Source organism: Camarhynchus parvulus, chromosome 18 (genome assembly GCF_901933205.1).
Source record: "Camarhynchus parvulus chromosome 18, STF_HiC, whole genome shotgun sequence".
Classification (NCBI taxonomy): Eukaryota; Metazoa; Chordata; class Aves; order Passeriformes; family Thraupidae; genus Camarhynchus; species Camarhynchus parvulus.
The window spans coordinates 8945827-8972856 of NC_044588.1; the positions used below are offsets into that span (position 1 = coordinate 8945827).

Consider the following 27030-nt stretch of genomic DNA (forward strand, 5'->3'; position numbering starts at 1 on the left):
ACAGTGCAGACTTTTCTATCTAATTACAAAAAATTACCAAAAAAGTAAAAGTACCACCCAAACCCGTGAAGAAGAAGGTAAAGAGGAACAACCTTCCTCCACCCTGAAACCTCCATCTTGCTTCATATTTATTTCTCTATTTTATATTTCTTATATTTTTTCTATATTCTAAAATCCCAAACATTTTTTCCACCCTGTGATATTACACACTTCTAACCAACTCCACACCCACAATCCCAGTTCTATCACACAATTTTGGAGGCCTTCTCCACAGGCTCAGGTCAAATGCAGTGCTCTCCTGAGGGTCTGTGCCTTTCAGCACAGAAAGTTTAAAATTCTCAGCATCCAGGATTCCAACAAATTCCAGGAGATCCTTGGGAAGAAGGAAACTGGTGGTTCTGCTTGTGTGAAGTGCAGTGAATTCATTGGTGCTTACAGTTTTTCCACAGTTTCAGAGAATCAGATTTGACTGCCACAGGGGTGGAAAAAGCAGTATATTTCAACAGCTTATGCCTATTTTCTTCACTCTTTTATTTCAGCCCCCAAAAAAGCCTATTTTAGAATTCCAGACTCTGATTTATTACTATAATGAGATTTGTGTCTGCCCGAGCCCTCCTTGCCAGAATTCCTCTTTATTCTTCTCTGCATGTGTGTTTGCATTGGGAAATGAATAAGGTGGTTGAATAAACTCTCAATTAATTGTTCCCACCTAAATACCTTCTATAATGTACAAGTTATTTTATCATTTACATGCAAATAAGTTTACATGAAGAGAATTTGTGGAAGCTGCTTTTCTGTCCTGTTGTCCTGAGAATGCCTGAACATGATGGGCAGCAGGCTGAATGTTTTCCTGGTTTTATCCTTCTCTTTTGTCCATGTTTTATTTATCTTGCAGGCTGTCTGTTCAGGGAGCAGACACATCAATTGATTTGCCTTGGCTTTTTCTAACCCATCTCCAGCTTCAGAAAAAAAACCCAAAACAAGCAGGAAAAATACTCTCTTAGACTTGGAATGCATAATCTAGACCTTAGTGGTGTTCTGTACTGAATAATGGGGTTGTCTGGTTTCTGACAGTGGTTGGAGTCTGTGATCTTGGAGATCTTTTACACAACCTAAATAATTCTGAGTCTGTGAAGAGAATTATCCCAGTTGGGGCAGTTTCCAAACACCTTGTTCATAATTATAAATAGTCTGAGAGAGACTAATTAGGATGAAGTTGTGCAGCTTCCCAGGTTGCCTCCAGTGCAGTCAGCCTGGCTTGTACTTCACTTCCTCCAGCAAACTTTTCCACTTCCACACTGCAGTTGAAAGCAATGAAAAAAACCCACATTTCTATTGATCTGAGGTAAAAAGTTCTTCCCAGAAAAGAGTAGTAGAGTTCTTAAGTGGCCTCCAAAGCAATTGTGAATGCTGGGAAGTTGAAGAAAGATCAATAAAACTTGCCAGTTTGTTGGATGCTTTTGTCTTGGATCATTATTTATGCTTTCCCCTTGGAACAGAACAAGCCACTTCAGGAATTTCTCTATGATTTAACAGGGAAGGTTATTCCTAGAAGACATCATGATTTTTTCCTTGCCTCCTTCCAGAAGAAAGGTAAAATGGAGCCTTAGCAAAAGGAGTTCACTATATTTTCTGTTTCAGAGTGACATTGTTGTTAAAAAGACGTGGCTTCTTGGAACATATGAAAAGCCCTCTTGCCTTTTTCCTGATGTTGCTGAGTCTACTGCAATTATATTTCTGAATCTGAATCTCCCTGAAGACTTTCAACAGCATAATGGAGTAGCACAGATTTATTGTGTTTGTCTGAGGCTTTTTTTTCTCCTAAAATTTCCTTGGTTTGTAGTTACATAGGAATGGAAACCCTGAAATCACCCAAATGAGTCATTTAATCTTGTTGAATTTATAAGCCTCTAAGTCAAATGAAGAGAGCGTTGTTTTAAGATGTGGAGTTTCATCTTGGATGGAATTTGTTTGGAGCTGAGGCTTCCAAATGTCAAACACCTGGTTTATGATGGAGTTGCTGTTGCACACTTCACACTGTCAGCACCGCAGTCTTACAACATTGTCTGGTTGGTGGAAGCAGTGTGGGACTGGGAGATTTGTGCAGTGTCCTGCCTGGGCACAGATCCTCTCCTTCACAGAACTGTCAGGCTCTGCCATAAGATGGTTTTGGGTTTGATTTACCTTGAATTTATTCTCTCTGAGCTAGTCCAGCACTTCAGTGCACATTTCCCAAAATTTATTCTGGTTTTTTTTAGCCTAAACATGTCCATGATCACTTTATAGCTATTCTTGTTCTTTCTCCCAGTTCTACATCCTCCCACCCCCATGTATTTATGGGTAGGAATCATATCCCTTTCCAGCCTTTATTTCTCTGAGGTGAACAAGCCAAACCTAATTATTTTAATTATTTCTCCTCACCTGCAATGTGCTCTCCATGTCCCCAACCCTCCCCCTTTACCTGCAGGTCTCTGTGTCACTGAGAGCAGCTGCTGTCTCTTCTAGCAGACTTTTCACCTTTCTTTTCTTCCCCTACATTTAATAAAACACATCAAAAGATCCCATTTCTACCCTGGGACAGCGTCATTTCTGAAAATTGAGGAGGTTGATTGTCATTTCCGCTCAGAGCCATCACCTCAGCTCACCTACAGCCCCTTGCAATTCAGAGATGTGCTCTTTGCTCTTTTATTGTCTAACAGACCCTGCCAATAAACAGCACACTGGAAGGGCTATCAAAGCTATTCTGGGGCTTATCTACACAGAATTAGGTGAAAGCTTACAGGAAAAGAGAAGTTTTGACTCTTTCTGTGTGCTGAAAATGCTGATTGCAAAAAGTGAATTTTCTTCTGCACTGGAAAGCAGAGGATGCTGTCCTAAATATCCTCAGTAACTGCAGACCTCTCATGGTCCTACAACTGTTTAGTTGCATAGAAATGTGTCCCTCAAAAAAACCCACTGCAAAATGGGACTGGCTAATTCTGGCAATTAGTTCTATTTATAATAATAGCTTTTAAAGAAGTATCATGTAAACGTCATTGTGAGCATCTACCATTAAATATTGTCTGTGTTTGACTCTTTGGATAAGGAGTGTTCAAAAAGAGCACGCTAACCATATGACATAGCAGCTGAATGGAATTATCTGCATTTTTTTCTCTTGAGTTGTTTACAAGGAGCTGTAGGAATTTGATTTGGAGCTGTGTGGCTTTTCGTGACAGCTTCTCTCATATAGTTTGATCTTTTGGTTCAATTATTAATTGTCTGGTACTGGAAATCATTGCCAGGCTAACAAATATACATGGAGGGACTTCTAGCATTATAAATAACTGAGTTTAATTTAGTCTCTGCTTTCCATAGTGTTGCATTTCTCAGGCCTGGTTGCTTTCTGAGAGTCAGTAATGAATAAGGACAGGAAGAGCAAAGCCATTTTCCCTTGCACACTTCATTCCCCAGATTAGTCATCTCCAGCAATCAGGTGTGTTTGGTTAGGCTGAAATGGTTGGTTCTTAGAAGTTCTTAGAAGTTTAGAATTGGTAAAACCACCTTGGAGAGGAGGGAGAGTGTGCTGGGGGAGCGAAGATTGCTGCTCCTGTGAAGAGTTGATAAAAACAGTTCTAATGCATTAAATTTGGAACTGTGAGTTGAATGAACTTCTGCACTGGCTGGAGCCTTCCTTAAATCGATTGGAAGTTTTTATCACCAAGTCAGTGAAGTGGAAAATGGCCCTGCAAAGCTGATTTGCATGAGAAGGGCTCTAGAGTGGCTGGTTTGAGGTGCTGCACTAGCACTTGCTCATTAATTCCCATTTATTGCCTTGTATTGCTACCAGGGTTTGGGAAAATATGGGAAGAAGGGAATCACTGTAGTATTTCTTTCATTTTTGTGGTTTGGCTTTTTTCCTCTGAGCCCTTATGGTCAAAATAATAACATGAGTATGAATGGAAATGTCTTCCTATTCCATCTGCTGTTATGTTCTCTCTGGTCCTGCCCTTACAGAAAAATGTGTACAACTGCTCCTGAGCCAGAATTTAACTGGCACTAATGAGTATAACTTGAAACATGACTGAAAATATTTAGAAAACTTCTAAGTTTGGAAGTAGCACCTACCTCTAACAGTCACCAGGTCAGTCAAAACACTCAGGAAATTCTGTGTATTTATACAGTACTGCTGTGCTGCACATTTCACTGCTTGACAGTGTAATGCTGAACTTTTGAGTTGAGATACACAAAGAAATTGGAGAACACAGCCATTGATTTCAAGTATTTTTTAATTGCTGGTGACATGTAGATGTGAAAGGAAATATTTCCAGAATCAGCTAAACTCAATGCTAAATATTTAGATAACTTCACTTTCAGTGTTAGTATGTAGTATTTATTTTCTCCAACTTCAGCATACATATCAACCAAAAATTATGGTTTAAAAGGAAGGAAAAAATCACCTTGCTGTACTTAAAAGTGGGATGTTTGGTCTGTAGGCTGAGAAGAAGCAGAGACTTCCAAAGTTCAGTTTGAAGGGTTTTTGTCACCATCATATTTTCTGAAAAATCCCTTCGCCAGGATTTCTCTCCTGGGAAGCTGAGAAGCCTCAGAGAAAAAGGAAAACAATATTATCTCATTTGCTTCTCATGTGTTTTGCTGCTTTGGAATGTGTTTGGAGATTGTTTACCAACAGGTGATTGTTTCTTTGGTTTCATGTGAATTGTTTTTATTTATTGGCCAATTATGGCCAAGCTGTGTCAGACTCTTTGGAGAGAGTAGCAAGTTTTCATTATTATCTTTTAGCCTTCTGTCTTTATCCTTTCTGTATTCTTTAGTATAGTTTAGTATAGTATTCTTTTACATAATATCAATAGTAAAATAATAAATTAGCCTTCTGATATCAGTGGAGTCAGATGCATCATTCCTCCCTCCAGTGGGGTCTCAGAAAATACAACAAATTTTAAACAAAACCTGTATGGAAAAGAGTAGAAGCTCCTCCAACAAACGTGTATTTACTTGGAAGTTCTGATTTACTATTACCATGAATCTCCTGTGTGGTAGCTGGTGAAAGAATAGCAGTGAGGTATACAGAAACTTTATACCCAAGATTATTCATGGGTGGAAATCATTAATCAAGGGTTATTCTTCTGCTTATTAACCTCCTGGTGAAATTTTATCTTGGAATAGTAGAAATCCTGTCTTTTTGACACGATACACTTGTGACACTACCTTGTTTTTGCTCTTGGATGATGGAAATCAATCAATCACTTCTCTAATGATGGAAACTAACAATAGAAATAATAAACATGACATGCTAGTCTTGTAGTGTGTGTGTAAACACAAGAGAATAGACTAATAAACACAGATAATTCCTAGAAAATGGTGTTCTTGGTTTTCAAAGACCCCTTTATTAAATACATGAAAAACTGAAAATCAGCAAAACCCACCAGATCCATCTGCTCAGTTAGCTGTGTCTTGCAGAGATAAGATCAAGAATTTGGTAAATTTTGGTAATTTTGGCTTCCCCCACAGGTGACTTATGGCTCTTTTGACTACACTTCTCTGCTCTATCTCTCTGACTACTCCAAAGACTTCGGTGGCGGACGTTTTGTGTTCATGGATGCAGATTCCAACAAGACAGTGGAGCCCCGAGCAGGTACGAGCCAGGCTGGCTGCAGATTCTGCCATTTACTGACTTTTCTGAGCTGGCAGGTGGTGTGGGAGTTGGTTTGTGTCAGCAGGAATAACGTGGGGTAGTGGAGCATGCTGTGGTCAGGTAGATGACCTCAAAAGTGAAGATTAAAACAGGTTAAAATACAGCTGCAGTTTGTAATGTCTGGTGTTAAGCCACAAGAGGTGACTTCCTGGAAAGATGTAGGGCTTAGAAGAGGTGGCCTGTTCTGACAGCTTAGCAGGTGGGAAATAGTAATAATAGTAATAATTTTAGATTATTAACTTTAAGACATTTACAACATAGTGTAGCTAAAGCTGATAGGCCAAGAAACACTTATAGTATATTGTAAGTAGGAAATAGTTTTCTTCTGATTGTGAAGGCATGAATTATAACATCTGTATTGTCTCACCCTTCTCATGAGACTGAAAATAGAATAAAAGGTTCAAAACACCCCTCAGTTGCTCTGAGTCCAAATGAGCTTAGTCTGACAACTGTGCAGCAAGAGCAGAGCTAACTGTCACTGCAGCAAATCCAAATTAAAGCAATTTATTTTACACTGGCCTGAAATTCCTTTGCTGCTCAAGGTGGGACTTAATCCCCTGTAATGGCTGAGGGTGGGTGTGAAGGTGATGGATTGCCACAGCTCTGCTGACCTGCTGGAGCATGATGAACCAGGATTACTTGGCAATAAATCCATCCCTGCTTCCAGGAGGTCTGGCAGGGATGAGCCTTCTGATGGCTGTCAGTTATAAGTAGATAAAAAACCTTTAAGGCTGGTTTGAGATTTTTTTAATATGTGGATAATTTGAAACTAGAATTACTCTGGGGCTGCCTGGAGAGGAGCTCAGCCTCAGCTCATCTGTCTGGCAGGTGAGTGCTGAGCTTCCAGCACTGTTACCTTTCATAATGCAAGAGCAGCCACACTGCTGCAGGGAAAAAGAAAAAATGGGCAACTTTATATTCCTGCTGTGTTCTGTCTTTTTTTTTTCCAAGACAGAAAAGATGGAAATTTACTCATTTAAAGAGCCTCAGTAATTGTCTGCTGACAGTTGTTACCCCAAGCAGAACTGACTTCAGATTATTGCTGCCTGCAGATTGGGATGGGTGTTCTTTGAATTCTGGATCACAGTGATCCACTCACCTGCAGTGATGCTGCTTTAGATAAACTCTGAGATTACCTGGGTTTGCTATCAAGAACTGGGTGTTTGATTATTTTATCTTTTATGATTGGAAGTAAACCCTAAACTGAAAGCTTCATCTTTTGCAAAATGCTGCTGCCAGTATTTTGAAAGGGAACACATGAAACTGTTTTTCAGATGCAATTCTAAGATTATGAGATCTTTATAGCTGTAGAAGTCACAACTGATTTCTAGGTGTGTGAGGAGAGCTGTCTCACTCAGCCTGGCTGCAGTGTGCAACATGCCCCTGACTTAATTTCCAAAAGTCTCTAACTGTGAAATTGCTTCCATTCAGCCCCATCTATTCATTGTCAGGTTTTCTGCTGCAAGGTCTTTGCTCTTGATGTTGTTTTGGGGGAAGAAGGGGAAGCTGATGAAGTCCAGAATTTTCTTTTTGGCCGTCCCTTTGCCAGGGGATTGTATGGGCAGTGTGTGCCACAGGACTCCCCTTCTGAAACAAAACAATGCACCAGAAACAGCACAGCTGTCCCTCATGGACACAGGGGAAAATTAATTACACTTTCTTAACACATCTCTTTTATCACAGTTGTCAGGGCTCCTCTGATTGTGTCACAGCCCCTGGTGCACAATCCCCACTGACATCCTGTGAGCAAAGCAGAAAAGCTTGAGAGGTGAAGCACAATGTGAAGGCATTTGCACTTATTTTCCTCCTGCTGATAAAATGTGGTTTCTGAAGGAATGACCCCAGGCTGTTTTCTGTTGCTGGTACAAGTTGATGTATTTTTTATGTTCATAATGTTCCTCTGCAATGTTTTTTCTCTCCTTCTGTCTTTTTGGCTTTCCTTTGTTGGTTTTGTTTTACGCTTCTTTTGATCCTTTGTGCTTCTCTTGCCACTCCAACTCCACTTTTAAAACCACATGTTGATGAGCTTTCATGCTTCTCATTTAGGTGCTCCAGGCTTTTCTAGGGATGACTGTCATAATCACTGGTTCAGTTTTCATGCTTGACAGCTAATTTACTTTTCTGTACTGCTAATGCCACTGCACTCCTAAAACCTGGTACTTGTCTCACTTAGCCTGCATTTTTGGGGACCTGATTCTGAGTGCCAAAATGAGCAGGTTTCTTTTCCTGTGAGCAGCAATTTGTTCAAGTGTCAGTGGGGAGCAGAAAGGCATTGTTAGTGATGCAGCAGAGCAGAAAAGCAGCAGTTGGAAATCCAAGAAAAAGCAATTAAACCATTGTGGGATGTCCTGTGTTTGAAAGTGCTGCCTTGGCAAGTCCCACTGCTGCTGCAGGTGCATTTGCAGCACTGCACTGCTGAGGATCAGTGGCAGCTGGGCACAGGGAGAACTGTTCTGCCAGCAGTGGAGCCTGAATTAAAATGCTTTTCACTTCCCTCAGTGCATATCACTTGCAGATTACCTAAGAAGTCTTTTAAGTCCTGACTCTCACATAGCTGACTGAACAACTCTCTAATTTATAGGATGATCTTTAACATCCCCTAGTTTGGTTGTTAGAAAACATTAGCTTTAAGAAGGAATTGTGATTTATTAACATTGAGGCTCTTTAGATTATTTTTTTTAACAGAAATGAACAAGTCAGCAGCAGTTCAAGTGTACAGACCTTTGGCTGATTCATAACCAGATGTGGCATGAAGGAACACATCTTTCTTGTGCTCTGATGGGCTTCAGAAGTGAATATTTGTCTTTTGACATCAGTCAGGACCTCTCTCTGCCACAAGAAACTCACTGTACCATGAGGAAGAAAATTCTTAATGCCAAGTGATATACAACTTTGAAAATAAATTTTTTTTTGTGACAAAGGAACAGATCTAAAGTAGAATCTGTTCCTTTTAAATATATGTGGAATTCAAAATTTCCAAAATTGTCATACTGGGATTTTTCCACCTCTTTGTACCAGGATTGCCTCTGTTTGTGAGACTGTAAGAAACAGAGCAACATTTTGAAAATGAGGCCCTTCAAAACAAAGCCCTTTCAATATTCACTCTTCTTGCTGGTGTGAGACATGTTTTAGTAATCTGCAAGATATAAGGAGGAATAAGAATAAATGGCAAACATCAAGGCTTTCCTTTTTCAATCACAAAATTGGTATTCTTTCTTCTGCTGCTAAACTTGTCAGTGTTTAAAGTTCATATTTTATTGACTATTTATTCTTATCAATGAATATTCATATTTTAAAATGTCTTTATTTTGTAGAGTCTTGTGTGAATTTGGGGTCTGGCAATATTAGGCAGGTCCCAGACTTCACTTGATCATCAAGTGTAGATGCCGTTGGAATGAAATCCCACTTCTGGTTCTGTGTTCTTTATTTGCATGTGCATTTCTTGCTTTGAAGGTCAGCTTTGCTGCACTTCTTTTCAACTTACAAGGCAATTTGTTCTTCATACAAGTAATTTATTATACAAAGGCAGAAGGAAAGGTCACAATCAATTCTGTGTGTTCCTGGGAGAAACTAATCTGTGGGGCAAAATGAATTCTGTACATTGGAGAGTGCAGTGTGACTCTTAAATCTCAAACTTAGTGTATTCTCAGTGTTTCTGGAAGTGTAAAATATTTGATTTGGAAGTATGAGATATTTGGGAACACCCCCATACAGTCACTCTCATCTTCCTCTGTATTCCATCCACATCCTCTAGATTCAGTCTACATCATGATAATCTGCCAATTCCAGCTTCAGTTGTGGTCCAATCAGTAAAAACCTGCAGCACATCTTGAAGTTAAATCAATATCAGCTGAAAGCTGAGAATAATTTTTAAAAAATCCACAGAAGTAGCTGTCAGTCCTGGTGAGGAACAAATGGAGGCAGCATTAGCAGCTGCAGTAAGCACCAGCCATGCAAAGGACAGCAATTCTTAGTGATTGCAAAACTTATCACAAATTGTGCCAGGGACTGGTGAGGTGATAGCAAAGAGTGGTAGGAAAAGGAGAATCTGTTGCAGTCCAGGTTCCTTTTGTGGGATTTGCTTAAAGCACTTAAATTCTCCCAATTCATCATTTTAAAATAAGTCATTGAATTAGTTGTATAAATTTTATCGTATGCTTGCAGAAAACATTGTCACCAGTTTATTTGCCTAATGATATGATGGGGTTTCTTGGACACTCTACATGAGAATGAATTGGTGATTAATCCTAAACAGATGCAGAGGATGAGAAGACAACTGTTGTGCATTTTCCCTGGCAATGCTTCTGTCTGGCTGTCACTCAGCAGCTGAGATGCAGTTTGTCCTTCTTTCCTGAGGAACATTTAGAGCTGATAAATGTTAGGCAGAGAGTGGAAGCTGTCAGTGCATGAGATGAAAGATCTGTGGTGCCAAATAAACTGTTCCTGCTTCCCTTTAACCAGACAGAGGAGTTGCTTCACAGAATCACAGAATTCACAGAATGACAGGGTTGGAAGAGACCTTCAGGAATTCACAGAATTTACAGAATTCTGGAGTTGGAAGAGACCTTCAGGATCATCGAGTCCAACCCAGCCCCAACACCTCACCCAAACCCTGGCACCCAGTGCCACATCCAGGCTTTGTTAAACACACCCAGGGATGGGGACTGCACCACCTCCCTGGGCAGCCATTCCAGAACTTTATCACCCTTTCTGTAAAACTTTTTTTCCTAATTTCCAACCTGTATTTCCCTTGGCACAGCTTGAGGCTGTGTGCTCTGGTTGTGTCAGTGCTGCTGGAGAAAGAGCCCAAGCTGAGCTGAGCACAGGCACCTTTCAGGAGCTGTGCAGAGTGATGAGGGGCACCCCTGAGTCTCCTTTTCTCCAGGCTGAGCACCCCCAGCTCCCTTGCTTCCCTCTGAGCAGCAGCTCAGTGTTCCCAGTGCCCCCAGCCATGGGGCAGTGGATGGGGCTGAGGCCCTTCCCATTCCCTCAGCCTGCTTTGCCTCCCTTCCCTGGTGTCCAGGGAGGAGAGCAGGGACACAGATTAGATGGGATTAACATTCTCTATCCTCTTTTTGAACATTTCTACTCATAAAAATAATGTACTGTGGAAAGAGTGTGGCTTTGCTTCAAAAATATTGTAAAGGAAGTAAGTTTAAAAGAAATTCTTCCCCAGTGAGGAAAAAGCATCTTTGAAAACTTACTATAGCCTTGTTCAGTTACCCAGAGACCCCAGCTGATGCATATGGGAGCACACTGATACCATATATATGAAGACATATTTATTAAAGAAAGAACTTAAAAGACATTCAGTATAGCCAAAAAAAAAGAATTTAACTGGCTTAACACACTGAACTTTGTCTAGCTGTGAATTACTACTACTTCTAGTCTGAGATCAAACAAAACAGCTTGAAAGTCAGTTTAAGGCAAAGCTTTGGGTAAGCAGGTGAGGGACCAATAATAATGTACTTTAATGAAGTTGCAATACAATGTAAAAGGGGAAAAACCTCATGACAGAGGGGTTTTGTATGGAATCCTTGAGGGCAGCACTGTTCATTGCATCACTGGTGGGACAGGAGCACATTGCCTTCATTTACTTTTCATCCAGAAAAGCAGGACAGCAAGGTGGGAATGAGCTGTGCCCACAAATGGATCTGTTCTCTCCTTGTCTGAATCCACCCATTATTGAGGTGCAGGCACAGAAGGGGTGAAATTGTTATGAAAGACTCTGAAGTGCACTCTGAGAATTAGATGTGTGCTGCAGCTGAACATGAAAGGGACTCAGGGATTGGTGGGTAAACCCAGCCCCATAAAGCCAGTCCAGATTTGTCCAAATCCCCCATGTGCTGCTCAGGAGGATGCAAGCAAAGGAACTTCTGGATCTTTGGGGTCCCTTTCAGAAGAGAAACCCAGTGATGTGCCTGGTGCCCATTTCAGCTGAGGAGGTGGAGTAAGGGTTGGAATAGCTCATGATGTTGTGCAGACTTCGGGCAGGCTTCAGCTTTTAAACAAACTCAAATATGAACAGTGGGGGGAAAGCCTGAGCAGGAAAACCTCGTGCTGTGCAGGTGTGAAATTTTGGCTTCCTCAGGAGACCTGGAGCAGTCCCACGGAGCTGTGTCAGTTCAGAGTTACCTGCTGGACATCCAACATCGAACCTGTACATTCTCAGAAGAGTTTATTCATGTGGGAATGTAGAGAGCTCCATTCTGCAGTCTCACTGGGAGGAATGGTAGTGTGCTCTGCTGTCAGCATCAAAGTCTCTGCATTTCCATCTCACCTGGTGCCACCTGAGGCCCAGAGCGTCCCCAGGCAGGGTGGTGATGGTCAAGGCTTGGGGCAGGCACACCACTGAGCACTTGTATCTATAAAAGAACTGCCAAGCCAATGCATGGATGGAGTGGTTCTTTCTAAGGAGAATGAATTTGTGACTGTGACTTGCCTGAGTGGGAGTGATCAGAGCAGGCACAGAAAGTGATAGCAAACACTTGGTGCCATGCTGACATCTGCCACAGCTGCTTGGAAACCTGCTGAGGTTTTGTCACTGAAGGCTTTTTGCCACCTCTGTGGTGCTTCCTCCTCCTTTGGTCTAAAATCAGAGCCAGGACTAGAAGGGGAGCAGGGAGGAAATCAGTACAATTTGCTGGCAGTCACTAGAGTTACACTTTTTTGTTTTTGAGGCAGCTAAGGACTGGCTGCCACATTCTTGCCTTTTATAAAGAAGTAGCTTTGGTGGGATTCTGTGGCAGCAGCTCTCTGGCCACAGAGAGAAACACACAACTTTCCCAGGCATTGCCTGAGTAAGTCTGTGAGAAGATCAGAGAAAAGAATGAGAAACAATTCTAATCTTAACTTGCTGCACCTGTTGTTGTGAACAGGTGGAATGTGTTATGGAGATTTGTGTACCAAAGGGTGGTTTCTTAATTAGCTACTGGTGGTTTCATTGGAGGACCAATCAAGTCTACCTGTATCATAACTGTCCATAAAAGCAATGGGTTTCTTAATAGAGATTGATCAGCCTTCTGTGAATCAATGCTAATTATTACCCACTGTGATGATAGGATTGCATGTCCAGCTTTGTGGCACGAAGGATGAATGTATGTTTGAAAGGGTTAAAAGCTGTCAGGGTGCAGTGTAAGCTCATAGCATGAAGGGTTAATGTATGTTTGAGAGGGTTAAAAGCTGTCAGGGTGCAGTGTAAGCTCATAGCATGAAGGGTTAATGTGAGTTTTAAAGATTTAAAAGCTGTCAGGGTGCAGTGTAAGCTGCACAGTTTGTCTGTGATCGCCTGTGGGCTCCCAGGTCACTGGAGAACAGCAGAGCTGTGGAGGGAGAGCTGAGCTGCTGGCAAACGCCACTGAAGGGTTAAATTTTTGTCTTTGCAGGCCGGGTGTCGTTTTTCACCTCGGGCTCCGAGAACCTGCACCGGGTGGAGAGGGTGAGCTGGGGCACTCGCTTTGCCATCACCATCTCCTTCAGCTGCGACCCCCAGCACGGCATCGGGGACCCCGGGGTCCCAGGGCATCCCTGAGTGCCCCGCCACAGCAGCTCTGCAGGGACAGCAACCTGCAGGGAGAGGAGACAGGAGAAGGAGCTCTTGGAACATCACATGCAATCAGAACCGCCCAGCTGTGGGAACAGCTGTCACACACTTTGTTTTCACAGCTCCTTTTCCATAAATATTGTAAATGGTGGCTCAAGGAACATCCTAAATTTGTTGCATTCTGAAAACGGTTTGACTTCATATGCCACGGGGACAGGCTGCAAAGAAGAGAGGATGGGATCCACAAACAAGAGAGAATGGGCTCCACAAAGAAGCAAGAATGGGCTCCACAAAAAAGAGAGGATGGAGTACACAAAGAAGAGGGAATGGGCTCCACAAAAAAGAGGGATTGGCTCCACAAAGAAGAGAGGATGGGCTTCACAAAGAAGAGAGGATGGGCTTCACAAAGAAGAGAGGATGGGCTCCACAAAGAAGAGAGAATGGGCTTCACAAAGAAGCAAGAATGGGCTCCACAAAGAAGCAAAATGGGCTCCACAAAGAAGCAAGAATGGGCTCCACAAAGAAGCAAGAATGGGCTCCACAAAAAAAAAGAGGATGGAGTCCACAAAGAAGCAAGAATGGGCTTCACAAAGAAGAGAAAGTGGGCTCTTCATTTTTAAAGTATTTTTTTTAAATTCTTCAGTTTGAAACATCCAAACAATCTTTTGGGCCGTGCCTTGATGTGACTCCCCAGGCTGCTCTTACCTGTTCACTTCTTCAGTCTCTTCATTACTAACGTGGTGTAGAAAGTCTGATCTCATTTAATTGAGCCTAAGTTAATTGAGACCTGAGTTAATTGAATGTTACTGTCTAGAACACACCTTCTTTTGAGAGGGATGGATTCTCTGAGTGTGGGATCCGTGGGGCCTTGAACTTTTTTTGAATACCCTGGGCCTTGAACTTTTTTTAAAATTTAATTACTGCTGGTTCATAATTCAGGAAGTGTCTCAGTAGCTATTTTTTGATTTCTCTTTTCTGTTAATGAGAGCCCTGAATATTAAATTGCAGGGACTTCCAAGAGGAGCTGTGTGCAAACACTTGCATGATCCTGCCAAATACTTTAACGTTTTTACTGCAGTCAAAGATTTCTGTGGTCAGGAGGTTGATAAATAAACGGTAGAAACACCTAATTTATTTTTTTCCTCAATCAAATTCTGAAATAACCACATTGATCTGGTTTATTACCTGGGTGTATAATTTCTGGATGTATAATTTCTGTGAAACACTGAAAATCTGGGAATGTGCTTTGATTTTTTTAATTTTATGCATACGGTTTGGACTTTGTAATGTACCCTTCTGTGGAAATAATAATTACTGGGGGGAATTACAGTGAAGATCAATATAAAGAGGAATAAGAGAACACTTGGACTTGTGAGGGCTCTCATTGGGCACACCAGCCAGATTAGTCCTCTAATTTTATTTCTTTGTTCTGAAACCTGAAAAAGTCTTCCTTATCTGTACTAACAAGGGAGAATTGTTAAATTGGCTGGATGCAAGGAAATATTAAAGTCACTTGGGTTTCATATTGAAATACTTGTCTGAAAGCCTGTTTATTCCAAGGAATTTGCATTACACCATGTTTGAAGTCTGTGTGAAGGCAGAACAAGATCACCAGCAGCTTTACTGGATTGAGCTTGATTCAAATGTAGATTTAAATGAGATTTAAATGCAGAGCTTTTCCCTGCCAGATACCTGATCGGAATCTGAACATGAATGTGTTTGCTGGTTTACTCCTGACATGCCAGCTGTGAGTGGCACTTTGGAGCTGCCCTCTGTCAGATCCTGCTCAACAAGATCATCTCAGCCCATGGGGAAATCTCAGCTCATCTCCTCTTGGGTTTTCATCTTCTGAAGATTCTGTGTCCTGTAATAACTGCAGCTCATGGTGCATCTCCTGCTGGGAACTGAGGGATGTTCAGAAATAAAATCAAGCTGGTTCTTGTCTTTTGGACTCTTTAAGCCTCAGTAATTTGGGCAATACGGTGACCAAACTTCTCACCTGTAATTTGGGAAATTGTGCACTGTGCATGGTAGGAGAGCTCTTCTTTGGAAAAAAACCAAATATTTTGTATGTTTTAGTGCCACTGAGATTCTTCTGTTTAGAGCTTCAATATCCAGACTACTAAAAGCAATGCCTAAATCTAGGGAGATTTAAATGGCAAATGAGGAAATAAAGTGCAGTCTAAAAGTTTCTGAAGGTGGCCTCCAGCAGGAAGCAGTAATTGCAGAATGTTCCTGGGGCAGAGTGGAATTTGAATTCACTGCTTAATAAGAACAAACTTGCTTGAATTTATTTTAGGCCACTTAAATACCCTGAATAACTTTTTATTAAGAGTCTCTCCAGGTAATGGCATGTAACTCTGAACTTGAAACAGATTAATTTCTGTCCTTTTGGAGGCTCAGCTGCCTGTTGCTACTGGGAACTGCAGGGCTCTGATTTTTAGAACTCTGACTGCTCCAAGGGCAGGATTTCTTCAAGTGATGAAGAAATATTAAAGTAGCATCAATCTGATGCCAAATTGCTGCAGAGAAGTGCTCTGAATTGAGCAGAGGTGATGTCAGAACGTGGCTGGATGTGTCCCAGCTGTGTGAGGACCTTTCTGAAGAGTTAAAACAAAGTCAAGAAAGGTCAGAGCTTGTGCAGTGGGAATTGGGGCCCAGTCCTGATGGTAAAATTACAGCTTTGCACCTGGAAGCAGACTTCTTACCAGTGTCTGGGAATGCTGGGTTGTACTTGGGAAGGAAATCACTTGAAAGGAAAGGGAAAGGCTGCTGGTGGGAAAAGTCCCAGAGTAAAATAGAAAATGCAGCAGGAGAGCAAGCCAGATTTGACTCCCTGCAGTGAGACTGAGTGAAGCCTCCTGAGGACTTCTGTGAAGCTGTGCTACTTTTAAAACCATATTTCCATTCAAATGTTTTGTGGAATATCAGGAACTTTTGAAAAATTGACAGGTTTTGTGGTCACATTAGGTTTTTAGTGTACACCTACCTTTCAGTCCTGTAGCATGCATTCAATTTAATTTTTTTAAATTCCCTGTGTTTCTAGGAACTCTAGGTGGACTTCTTGGCATTCCTCATGGATAACATTTTTATTGTGTAAGCAGTTGTGGAATCATTACAGCTTTGAATTCCTTGTAAGTCAACTGAAGATTAGGAAGATACATTTCTGTTGAGATTTTCCTGAATATGTATAATCCTGAAGTGATACGTGTATCATCCACCTGAAATATTCTGTACTCCATCTCAGTTTCAAGTCCAGAAATGTGTACGAGGATACCAAATTTACAAAAAGATTTAAATTTGGATTTATAGCAGAAATTCAACTTCATGTCTTATTTTTAAGGTCAGCAGCTGGGTGCTTTAGGAGGCTGTAGCACCTAATAATGTGCACATTGAAATAAAACAGCTGAAAAGGCATTGATGATCACTGTGACTAAGGAAATCTGGTTTTGTTTCTTCAATTGCATTTCTTGGTATTGAATTGCTCCCTCACAGCTCTCCTTTATCCAGTAAAAAAAGATTCTATTGTTTTTAATGTAAGAGTTCCTGGTGTTCCTTCTCCACCCAGATATCCTTGCACAGTGTTTGCAGAGGATTTGGTTCTCTCTAAGCTGCCCATGCAGAGCTCTGTGCAATACTTTTGTCTTGTCTAACTAAACTCTAAATTCTAAAACCAGGAAATGCTGCTGGAGGTCAGTGCTCTTTGAGCGGGGAAGAATAAATAGAACCCATCTACCTTCTCCAAATGAAAAAGAAACATAAAATAAAAATAAATAAAATAAAATTTTAAAAAATAAAATAGAAATTTAAAAATAAAATTTTAAAAATAAAAAAATAAAATAAAATCCCAGCTCCCTTTTTTCAGTCTTTAGTGGAAATCCAAGCACACATTGCAGGAGCAGCAGAAGAGTTATTTCCTTTGTGAGCCCCAGGTGGCTCTGGCACACATGGATTGTCTCAGCCTGGGAAATGCAGCTGAGGCTTCTCCTGGAGGGTGGGAATCCTGAGTGCCCTCTGCTCCTTGGGAGCACCCTGAGAGCTGCAGCTCTGCCTTGCTCGGGGGCTTGGGAGCATCCTCAGGAAGCTGAAAGTTCATTTTACATCCTTGGCTGAGCCCTGCTTTCAGCTTTCTTTTCCTGGTTGTTAATTTATCCCCAAAAATAAAAAAAAGTGGCCATTTTTTATCTTCTGTGAGTGCTGCTGGCTTTGGGCTAAAGTTTTTCAGGGTGGGCTGTGCAAAGGAAATAAAAAATGTCCAGTTTGCCAAGTACACATCTTTTGAGTGTGTCCATCATCTCCCCTCAGATCATTCATTTCACTTCCCACTTCTGTCCCAAGTACTGACCAGGGGACAGAGCTCAGGGCATTATTTATTCACTGACTGGCTTGCTAGCACTGCAGAGGAGCTGGCTTTTTCCTCTGATCCTTTTAGCTAACATGGGGTATTAATTGTAAAATTAATTTTTAGAAATAATCGTAAAAAGGGTAAATTTTTATGACTTTCTATTAATATTTATTAATAGGAATTTTATTAATTTTATTAATATTTATTAATAGTATCAAATAGTATTTTCATTAAATAAAAGTATTATTATGAAATAGTATTTAATAGTATTAATAGTATTAATTAATAGTATTAATAGTATTTTAAACAATAAATAATTATTAAATTGTATTAAATTAAATAGTATTTAATAGCATTGAGTATTATGATTAAGTATTGATATTTATATTTAATATTAATAAACACTAGTGTTAAATATTACTATTGCTATTAAATTGCATTTAATTAAATTTCATTAATATGAATTTAATTAATTTCTAATTAATATTTATTAGACTTATTTCTAACTCAATTTTTTTGGAGATTTTTCATTCCTCAGCATTTGGTTTTTTCCCAAATACTCCTGTTTTTCTTCTAGCAGAGGCATTGTCCATGTTTAGCCCGATTATTTCAGAAATATTTCTTTCCATCTTGCCTGTTTTCCTGTAAAGCTGAAATAAGGACAAGGTGAGCATTATTGAGTATTCTTGTGTTTCCTGATACCTCCTGGACAAGGAGGAGGCAATTTTGCAACAGAGACCAGAGAGAGTGAGTCAGACCTTGGGACCACAAGAAATGCCTTGAATAATTGAGTAATTCTTACTCTGGAATCAATAAAGCAGCCTGGAAGTACCATCTGCTTTCTTTTTGTAGTATTGAGATGCATCTAATTAAAAATACCTTGGTTTGCTGCTGAATAACCCTGAGGCTGTCCAAGGAACCCATGGTGGGTGAATCCACGAGCTGCCAGGTCAGACTGATTGTTCCGAATGAGCTGCACTGAAACCTTCCCCTTTCTGAAGGAAATATTCTATTTATAGGGAGAAGCTGAGATTTGTGGAGTGTTCATGTTCCGTGTTCCAGGGAATTTCTTGGAATAGTCCTCCAGTGAGCGCAAAAAAAATCTCATTTTAGACATGGATACCCTTCCTGTTCTTTAATTAACAAACCACAGCAGCCCCTCCACCCCCCAAAAAGACACCGAGTTCCTGAGCCACGATTTTGCTGTTCAGACACCTTGAGGGTTTGTCTCATTCCTCAGTTTATACAATTCGTTTAAGCTGTTTATATAGGTGCCTGGACACTTTGCTGCTGACTCCACAGAACAAAAATCTTGCTGTTTTCTTTTGAGAGAGCTTCTCCCTGCCAGGGGAAGGTCTCTGCGTGGATTCCTACCTTGGAGGTGACCTCCTCAGCATATGAACTTGCCAGCCAGACCATTAAATCTTGTGGGAATAAACAGAGGCAGCTCCTAATGGAGTCATTCTGCATGTCTTGGCTCAGGGGGGTGGTTTCTTCCATTCCCTCGAGCTGGGAATTGTGTTTATTTCTGATTTATGTTCCTGAAGAGCAGACGTGTTCTGGGAGTCCTCCCTGCATAATGGGGTTTTAATTGTGGTTCACTGAATAACCTTGTAAAAAGAAGGTTTTACCAGGTGATTCAAAACTTAAAAAGCTGCTCTGAAAGAAGACAAACTCTGAGCCCATTTAGTCCCCACACTTCTCAACACAAAAGAAATGACAGAAGTGATCTTGGATTATTTCTACTTTGCTACGGGCCATAAATGTGTGTTTTCTTGGGTTTTTTTATATTAAAGGAAAATAGGAATTAATTTGAGAGTCATTCCTTTCCACAGGGATGAATATGATCAAAATAAACCTTGACTAGTAGGGAAAAAGCAATTTTACAGAAGCCAGCCAAGCAGGGGGGAAGGCAAATTTCAGATTATGTCAGGCAGAGAGCAGCTACAGGAGATTTCTCCTACACTGACATGTCTGTGTCACTTGGAACTGACATTTTCTCCTCCTCCTCACTCTGCTTTATTGTTTCGTTAGATCAGACAGGTGGAAACTGAGAGCTTTCAGGCAGCAAAACCCTTCCTGTTCAAACCTTTTACAAAATTTTCATTTGTTTCAGCTATTTATCCTGTCCATCCTCTGCTTGAATTAATAATGAACAGTGAATATGCTAAAATAAGTTAAGTGATGCCGCATCCACCTATTTAAAAATGATGGGTTATGCTTTCTTCTGCAATTATCAAATGGGCATTTTTTAAGTGATGGTGTCCTCCACACACAGCTTGTTTCTGTTGCACCTTTTCTGGAACTGGATAGAATTTAGACCTGTAAATAAGAAATAATCCAAGAAGAAATCGAAACTGAATTAATAAATGTACAGAAGTGTACAGAAAGTTTCCCTTTGGGGGAAAAAAAAGGGTTGAAAATCTGTGGGTTTTGGAGTTGTAAGAAAAAACAGGAAAAAAAATGAATTTATTAATCTTTTAATGGGGCTGTAGGGAATCTGCACCTGCTCCTCAGTACCTGGAGATCCAGTCCTCCCCCTGCCTCTTTTCCCTTTCTAGGGACACATTTTGATGGAGGTTTTGATCCCTTTAGACCACGAGCAGGAAAAATCTCCTTTCTCTACCTCAGCAGCAGCACAAGACCTGAGGATTCCTGTGGATTTCTCAGGAATTCTGTGCCCACCTGGAGCAGTGCCCAGCTGTCAGCAACTTGAGACCTCTTGACTTTGGTTTTTTTAATGCCTTTAGCATGGAGGTGAGTCAGTGAATTCCAGTGCTGCAAAAATTATCACCTTCAATGCAAGTTAAACACGTTTTGAGTCTGTTGCTAATTTTTTACTTAAGGCTTTGGAGCAGACTGCTAAAACTTGTCCTCTTCCTAATCATTCTCCTTAAATGAAATACTTCAGCCACAAGGCATGCACAAAAGGGCAGTAATCAAAAACCTTTCCATAGCTGAGTTGTACAGGAAGATATTTCTGAGATGTTCAGGTCTAAATTAATGATTCTGTCCTCTGGTCAGGCCAGGTTTGTGATTTGCAGGATCTGGGCAAGGCAGAAATGAAGATGTTTGATGGCCCAGCTCCCCTGGAGTGGGAGGTGTAATAATTCTGTAATTGTGGTGCACTGGTAAAGGTTTCTGTGTTAAATTTACAAATATGACAGGGTCATCAGGAGCTGCCAAGGCCTCTTGTTAGACCATATAGACAGAACAAAAAACCAGAAATATTTGAGCCTTAAAGCCTTGTTTATAATGAATGAAACTGAGGGAATGAGTCAATCAATTAGCTTGAAAAGCAGATATCAGGGTTAGTGAGCCCTGCTTTTATTTCCTTCTGGCTGGGGATGGATGTGGGGCTGGGAGAAGGTTCAGTCACTCCTGCTCTAGACATCCACAGCTTCCTCCCACGAGCTGCTGAGGGCTTGTTTGTCCTGCAGAGGAGACAAAGGATATTCCAAATCTTTTAAATTAATAAAATTCCAGTTCTCTAATAGCAGCACCTGCTTGCTGGGTGCATTCTGAGTAGTCCAGCTACACCAGACTGGATCACTCAGATACAGACATGGGTTTTCCAGTTGTGTCCATGGCCCTGGAAGGGGAGGACAGCACATCTGAGCCAGCTTTAGTCATGGAGCATGCCAGGGGTTCATGTTTGCATCAGTGTGACAAGTAAAATCTGCCTCTCAATTAACAGCCTTGAAACTGAAAAATTATTATTTTGTTGGGAAGAACACAGGTGTGGAAAGAATGCTTGGCTTAATGAGCTTATCTAATCCCAGTCTCCTTCATGAGTATGAGCCTGACTGCAAATACTGAAGCTCTTTTTAGAGATAATAGCCAAGAATGCTTCCTAATCACAGGAGGATTTACCATTCCTAAACAGCTAAAAAGCTGAAACTAATCAGAAATATGAAAACTCCATAAAAATGAAGGTTTTGCAACATGGGCGTGTTGGAGCTGGGCGCTCCCTCTGGGCTGGAGCCAGTCCTTGGCAAGAATTTGTGCAACAGCCTCAGGTGCCACAAACCCTCTGTATTTCAGCAAAACAACTTTCAGGTTGTTATAATCTTGAGGTTTTCCTAGGATTTCTCCCCACTGAGAGCAGGGGAAGGTTCCTGCCAGGGACGTGTCCCCCAGGAGCTCCCAGGGTGTCAGCCCTGTCTCCTCCTGGAGACAGCTTCTCTAAACACTGGGGATGGTGTTTATCCTCAGAGCCTGGGCTCCATCAATTTGTCCAGTTTATGTTGGGAAGAGACAATAAAACTGCTGCTTACAGGAATTCGGACTGCACAAACCCCAGATGAGGAGACCCCGGTGTGCCCCAGCCCCAGGTGGGTGGTGGGGACCACCCCAGGAGGGGATTTGGGGTTTGGTGGGGCTGGAGGGTTTGCTGTGGCTCTCAGCAGCTGGGATGGGGAGGACACATCTGGACACCCCAAGGAGGTGGTGGAGGAAGGAAAGTCCCCATGGGGGGGTTGGGAAGGGATATTTGGGCTCCTTGTGGGACTCATTGCAGGTGAGGGGAAGGAGCAGATGAAGAGGGGCTGGGAAGGAGCAGATGCTAGACCTGGGTGACACTGAGTGCTGAATGGCAAGGTGTGACACCCCAAATGACAGATTGAAATCACAGGGATGCACAGGATGGGGAAAGGGAAAAGGAGCTGCTGTTCCAGAGACTTCAGCAGAGGGTGGGATCCATTTACAAGCAGAGTCTGAAATGCTGTTTAGAGACAATTCACCTCATCCTGGGGGTTGAGATCAGCCTGCAGCCCTTCTCCAGCCATCCTCTGCTGCCAGGAGCTGCTGATTTTTTGTAGCTTCTTGGGTAAAGAAAGGAGGTTGGTGGGAAAGCAGTGCCATGGGGAGATGCTCTGGGACACTTAACAGGGAGGAAGGATCCTGACAGCATTGCTGCCATCCTCTTGTCAGCACAGCAGCCCCAAAATCCAGCAGAAAACCCAGGGGGACAGAGGCAGTGTGTGGAGATGGCCAGTGGGAAGTCACTGCTTTATTGAGGTGCTGTTTTGTGGTGGTGTTTGTGGGTTTTCAGCATGAGGGAAGAGATGAGAATCTTGACTCCACGTTTCAGAAGGCTGATTTATTATTTTATGATATATATTATATTAAAAGAAAATGATATACTAAAAATTATTCTAAAAGAATAGAAGAAAGGATTTCATCAGAAGGCTTGAAAGGAAAAGGAATGGAATGATAATAAAATTTTGTGACTGACCAGAGAGTCTGAGACAGCTGGACTGTGATTGGCCATTAATTAGAAACAACCACATGAGGCCAATCACAGATGCACCTGTTGCATTCCACAGCAGCAGATAATCATTGGTTACATTTCATTTCTGAGGCCTCTCAGCTTCTCAGGAGAAAAAATCCTAGCAAAAGGATTTTTCAGAAAATATGTGACACTGTTTAATTGTTTTGCTAAAGCAGCTGCTTCTGCCTTATTAATTTAGAAGACATTACTGACTGAAAAGATGAATTCTAGCTCACACTTTATCTTGATTCTTTTTCCTCTGGGGCAATGAGAGAATATCCCATAACACTTCTCTACCTGAAATCACAGGATGTCTTGGAGATCTGCCTTAAGCTTTGTCCTCTTGTTTAAAAAAAAGGGGATATTTAAAATAATGTAGAGCCCACCAGGAACTTCATCTTCTCAGCAGCCCAGACTCAGAATGGGTGAGTTCTGTTAATTTAGAGCACTTTGACAAAATATTCAATTGAGGAGCCAGTGGAGTACTCCAGGAGTTACCATCAGGTCATTTGTCCTGCCTGTGTGAGAGCTGCAACTCTGGGCAGGTTTGGATTCTATTTCTTTTCATTTAATTTCATTTCATTTCATTCACCAGTTTTGTAACCACGGGTAACAGCAGAACTGACATGGCTCTGCACTGCTGCAAGGAGGCTGTCAAGGTTGTCAGGTTTTAAAATCAACCTGCTTTGATGACTCTTGTGTTCTGCAGCATTTAACTTACAAAGTTTGCCCTGAAAAACCCGTTTAAAAATGACTTTCCTTTTTTTTTTGCAGCATTTGAACTGAAAGCAAGGTAGAAGAAGTTCGAGGATGCCTTTACAAAAGACTGGTGTGTTGCCAGAGATACAAGATCTGGCTTGTTCCAATGTCTTCTCTCTTGCAGAAAAATAAATTTACTTTGTTCTGAAGCATGTTGGGAAGGATGAGGTTCAGAACAGACTCTTCCTTCCTTCCAAAAGGATTGGAGGAGCCACAACCTCTTGGAGGCTTTGACCATTTGTCACTTTGGAAGTGCAAAGGAGATAAATCTGCCTGTGGTCAGTGAGGTGATGCAGCATTGCCTTCCTCAGGCTCCTCTCAGCCTGAAGCCATTTCTCTGTGCTCTCATCACTGAGTAATTCAGGGTGACACATCAGGGATTTCACCTCTGTGTTTTGCAGGGGGTGTGGCTGTCCCAGCCCTTCTCCCCACACCTGAGACTGTGAACACAAGAACTGGAATTGGGGGATACAAACACCTTCCCCATACCATGAAATTACAGATTTAAAGATTTTTCTTTAAAAAATTTTTATTTAAAAAAATTTGGACTAAACCCAAAACTTGTTGTGGTTGTGGGTTTTTTTTTTGTTGTTTTTTTTTTTTCCTGCATAACAGAGATAGATACTAAATACCCCAAAGCACACAGTCCTCAGGAGAGAAAATATTCTCCTATATGGATGGAGGTAAAAGCCCAAGTGGTTCTCCATCCCTCCACTGTGGTCCCTCCCCACTTAAATGAGATCTGCAAGGAGCTTTAACACTGGGCACCACAGGATGTGGAGCTTCACTTTCTCTTCTGGCCTAAGAGAAGCTGCTGCAAGGATTGAAGCAATGCTTTGAATTTTGAGGGACATTTTCCATAAGAAACTCGCCTTTGTATTAAAAAAAACCCCAACACACGAAAGCAGCCAAGCAAAGTTAGTTGGTTGTGATTTCCTCTGCTTCTCTTGTTGGGAATTAATTGTGCTGTGCCTCAGGCAGGCAGAGGTTCCTCAACAGATTTAATCATTCTAAAAGGATGGCAGCAGCAAAGTGACAGGGAGGTTCTGCTGTGTTTAGCAGCCAGTAATGAGTGTTGGGATAATTCTGTCTGTGCAGCCTCCTCTGCATGGGTAGCGTGTCCTTACCTGCACTGATCCCAGCCCATAATGTGGGCGTGAGGCTCCCAGGAGAAAAAGGAGAGATTTTGCTTCCCTGCCCATCTCCTGTTGTCTCTCCCCAAGGAAGGGCTTTAAGGAGGGTGCTGGTGGCATTGACATTCCTTGAACATGATCCCTTCACCCAGGTTTTTTCTCCTGGGAAGCTGAAAGGCAGCAAGAGAGGCCTCAGAAAAAATGAAAACAATTCTTATCTCATTTGCTTCTCCTGTGTTGTGCTCGCATGGAATGTGTTTGGGGATTGTTTACCCACAGGTGATTGTTCCATTGGATTCTGCTGTGAGTTGTTTTCACTCTTTGGCCAATCAGGGCCAAGCTGTGTTGGGAGTCTGAAAAGAGTCACAAGTTTTCATTATTATCTCTTTAGCCGTCTCTAAGTATCCTTTCTGTATTCTTTAATATAGTATCATAAAGTAATCAATTAGCCTTCTGATAAGATGGAGTCAGATGCATCATTCCTTCCTTCATTAGTGGCCCTGCATTTATGATCCTGGTGCACTGAAATGCAGAATTATGATCCTGGTGCACTGAAATGCTGGTGTTTGTATGAGGAGGCTCATTCCAGCCAGACACAGCTGCCAGGGCAGGGGTGAAGGAGCATCTTCACTGCCCACTGCCATAAATCAAAGGCAGAGAGGTTCTGGTTTGCACACATTTCTCTGTCTGACCATGGACAGCTACCCTGAACCCCAAGTTACCCCTACAAGGAGACCTTTTCCCCTTCACACACAGCATCTCTCACCCAGTGACCTCAAAACCTGTCACACACAACAGTGACGCCTTAAAATGTGACCTTAAAATTTCCACAGGCACTGGAAACAGCATTGCCATTTTCTAGGCAATGGACAGCAGCACAAGTGATCCCCCTGAGGTCATTTTCTAGCAGGATCCAGGATTCTGAGCTGCCCTGTTGCAGTGAATCCCTGTGCTCACTCCAGCACTGTGGCGGGCTCCAACACCTGTCACAGACATTTCTTTTATGAAAAATCTTCTCTTAAGATTTTTCCTGCTGAAGCTGAGAAGTTCAGAACTAGACATAAACAATAGGTTATCTGCTGCTGTAGAATGCAACAGGTCAGTCTAGATTAGCTCATCTTCAATATTTAGAAATAATAGCCAATCTAGAACTGAGAGCTCTCTCAGACTGCGTCTGAGAGAGCAGAGTTTGTTATCATTCTTTACTTTTCTATTTTTAAGTTAGCAGCTTCTGAAAAGCTTTCCTGCTTTTTCTTTGTAGTATAGTATAATGTAGCATATATATGTCATAAAATAATAAATCAAGCCTTCTGATCATGAAGTCAAAGATCTCATCTCTTTCTTCATCCCAAGAACCCTTGTGACCAGCATCACAAGCACCAAACCCTGGGAAATCCCTCCTGGTTTTCATTCACTGATTTGTTCTAAGCCTGCCTGTGCTATCAACAGCACCAGAGCTTTTGGGGAAGAAGCCTCTGAGCCCCCAGCAGCAGCTGAGGTGAAGGAAGGTAAATAAATGTATTTGGCTGCAGGGAACAGGGCAGGCAGGGGCTGCAGACCCCTCAAATGCTCCTGCTACCACCCCTTAACCTGGACACTGCCAGGGGCAGGAAGCTGTTTTCAAAATGTGGAGCTCCAGCTGATTTTACAGCAAAGCCATTTCTGTAAAACATTGCCTTCTATGGTGTTAAATGAAAGAAAAAACCCATCTGTTACAAAGAAAAAGGAGAAATTTGATTTAAACCTGTGGGGTGGCTGGGATTTTGAGCAGTGCAGTGCTGGGGGATGCTGCCAGCCAGGGAGGGGCTGTGGGAGCCTGGCACAGGAGCTGCTGCTGCCTCTGTGGGTTCAGGTGTCCCCTCTGCACATGTCAGCGCTGCTGTTCTGCCTCCCCTTTTACATTAGAGTTAATTCACCTGCTCCATTCTTGCAGATTTTTGAAAGATGGGCTCAGTGTACCCAAGAATAATTACTCTGCAGTGCCTTCTTGCAAGAGGCAGCCCTGTGCTTCTCAAATGTCAGGCTGATATTTAAAAGAATAACAGAGGTAGAAGGCTGTGAGTTTGACGGAGATCCCTGGCTTGCAGGAGCACACAATGAACTGTCTCTGACAGGCTGTGTTTTTGGACACACCACATTTAGCTTCAGGAATCTCCCTTGCTTTGTTTGGATGGAATCATGTTTGGTTCTAGTTAAGAATTCAGGAGCTGAATTCAAGATCCTAACAGGAATGCACAAGGAAAGACTAACAGCACCTCAGAGAGAGATTGGCCAAAACAAGCTGGA

At 41.8% G+C, this 27030-nt stretch overlaps 1 protein-coding gene across 2 annotated transcripts in view; it reads left to right on the forward strand.

The window, feature by feature from the left end:
* The window catches only part of OGFOD3 (2-oxoglutarate and iron dependent oxygenase domain containing 3), a 44038-nt gene extending 20277 nt beyond the window's left edge, over positions 1–23761 (forward strand). The window contains exons 8-9 of one of the 2 annotated variants that reach the window (XM_030962071.1): positions 5509–5632; positions 23627–23761. In XM_030962071.1, coding sequence (XP_030817931.1) covers positions 5509–5632; positions 23627–23649 — 147 coding nt within the window. In that variant the 3' untranslated portion in view covers positions 23650–23761. Of the gene's footprint in view, positions 1–5508; positions 5633–13077; positions 14767–23626 lie in introns of those variants that run through there. The other variant, XM_030962070.1, reaches the window with a different exon arrangement.
* The last annotated feature ends 3269 nt before the right edge of the window (positions 23762–27030 follow it).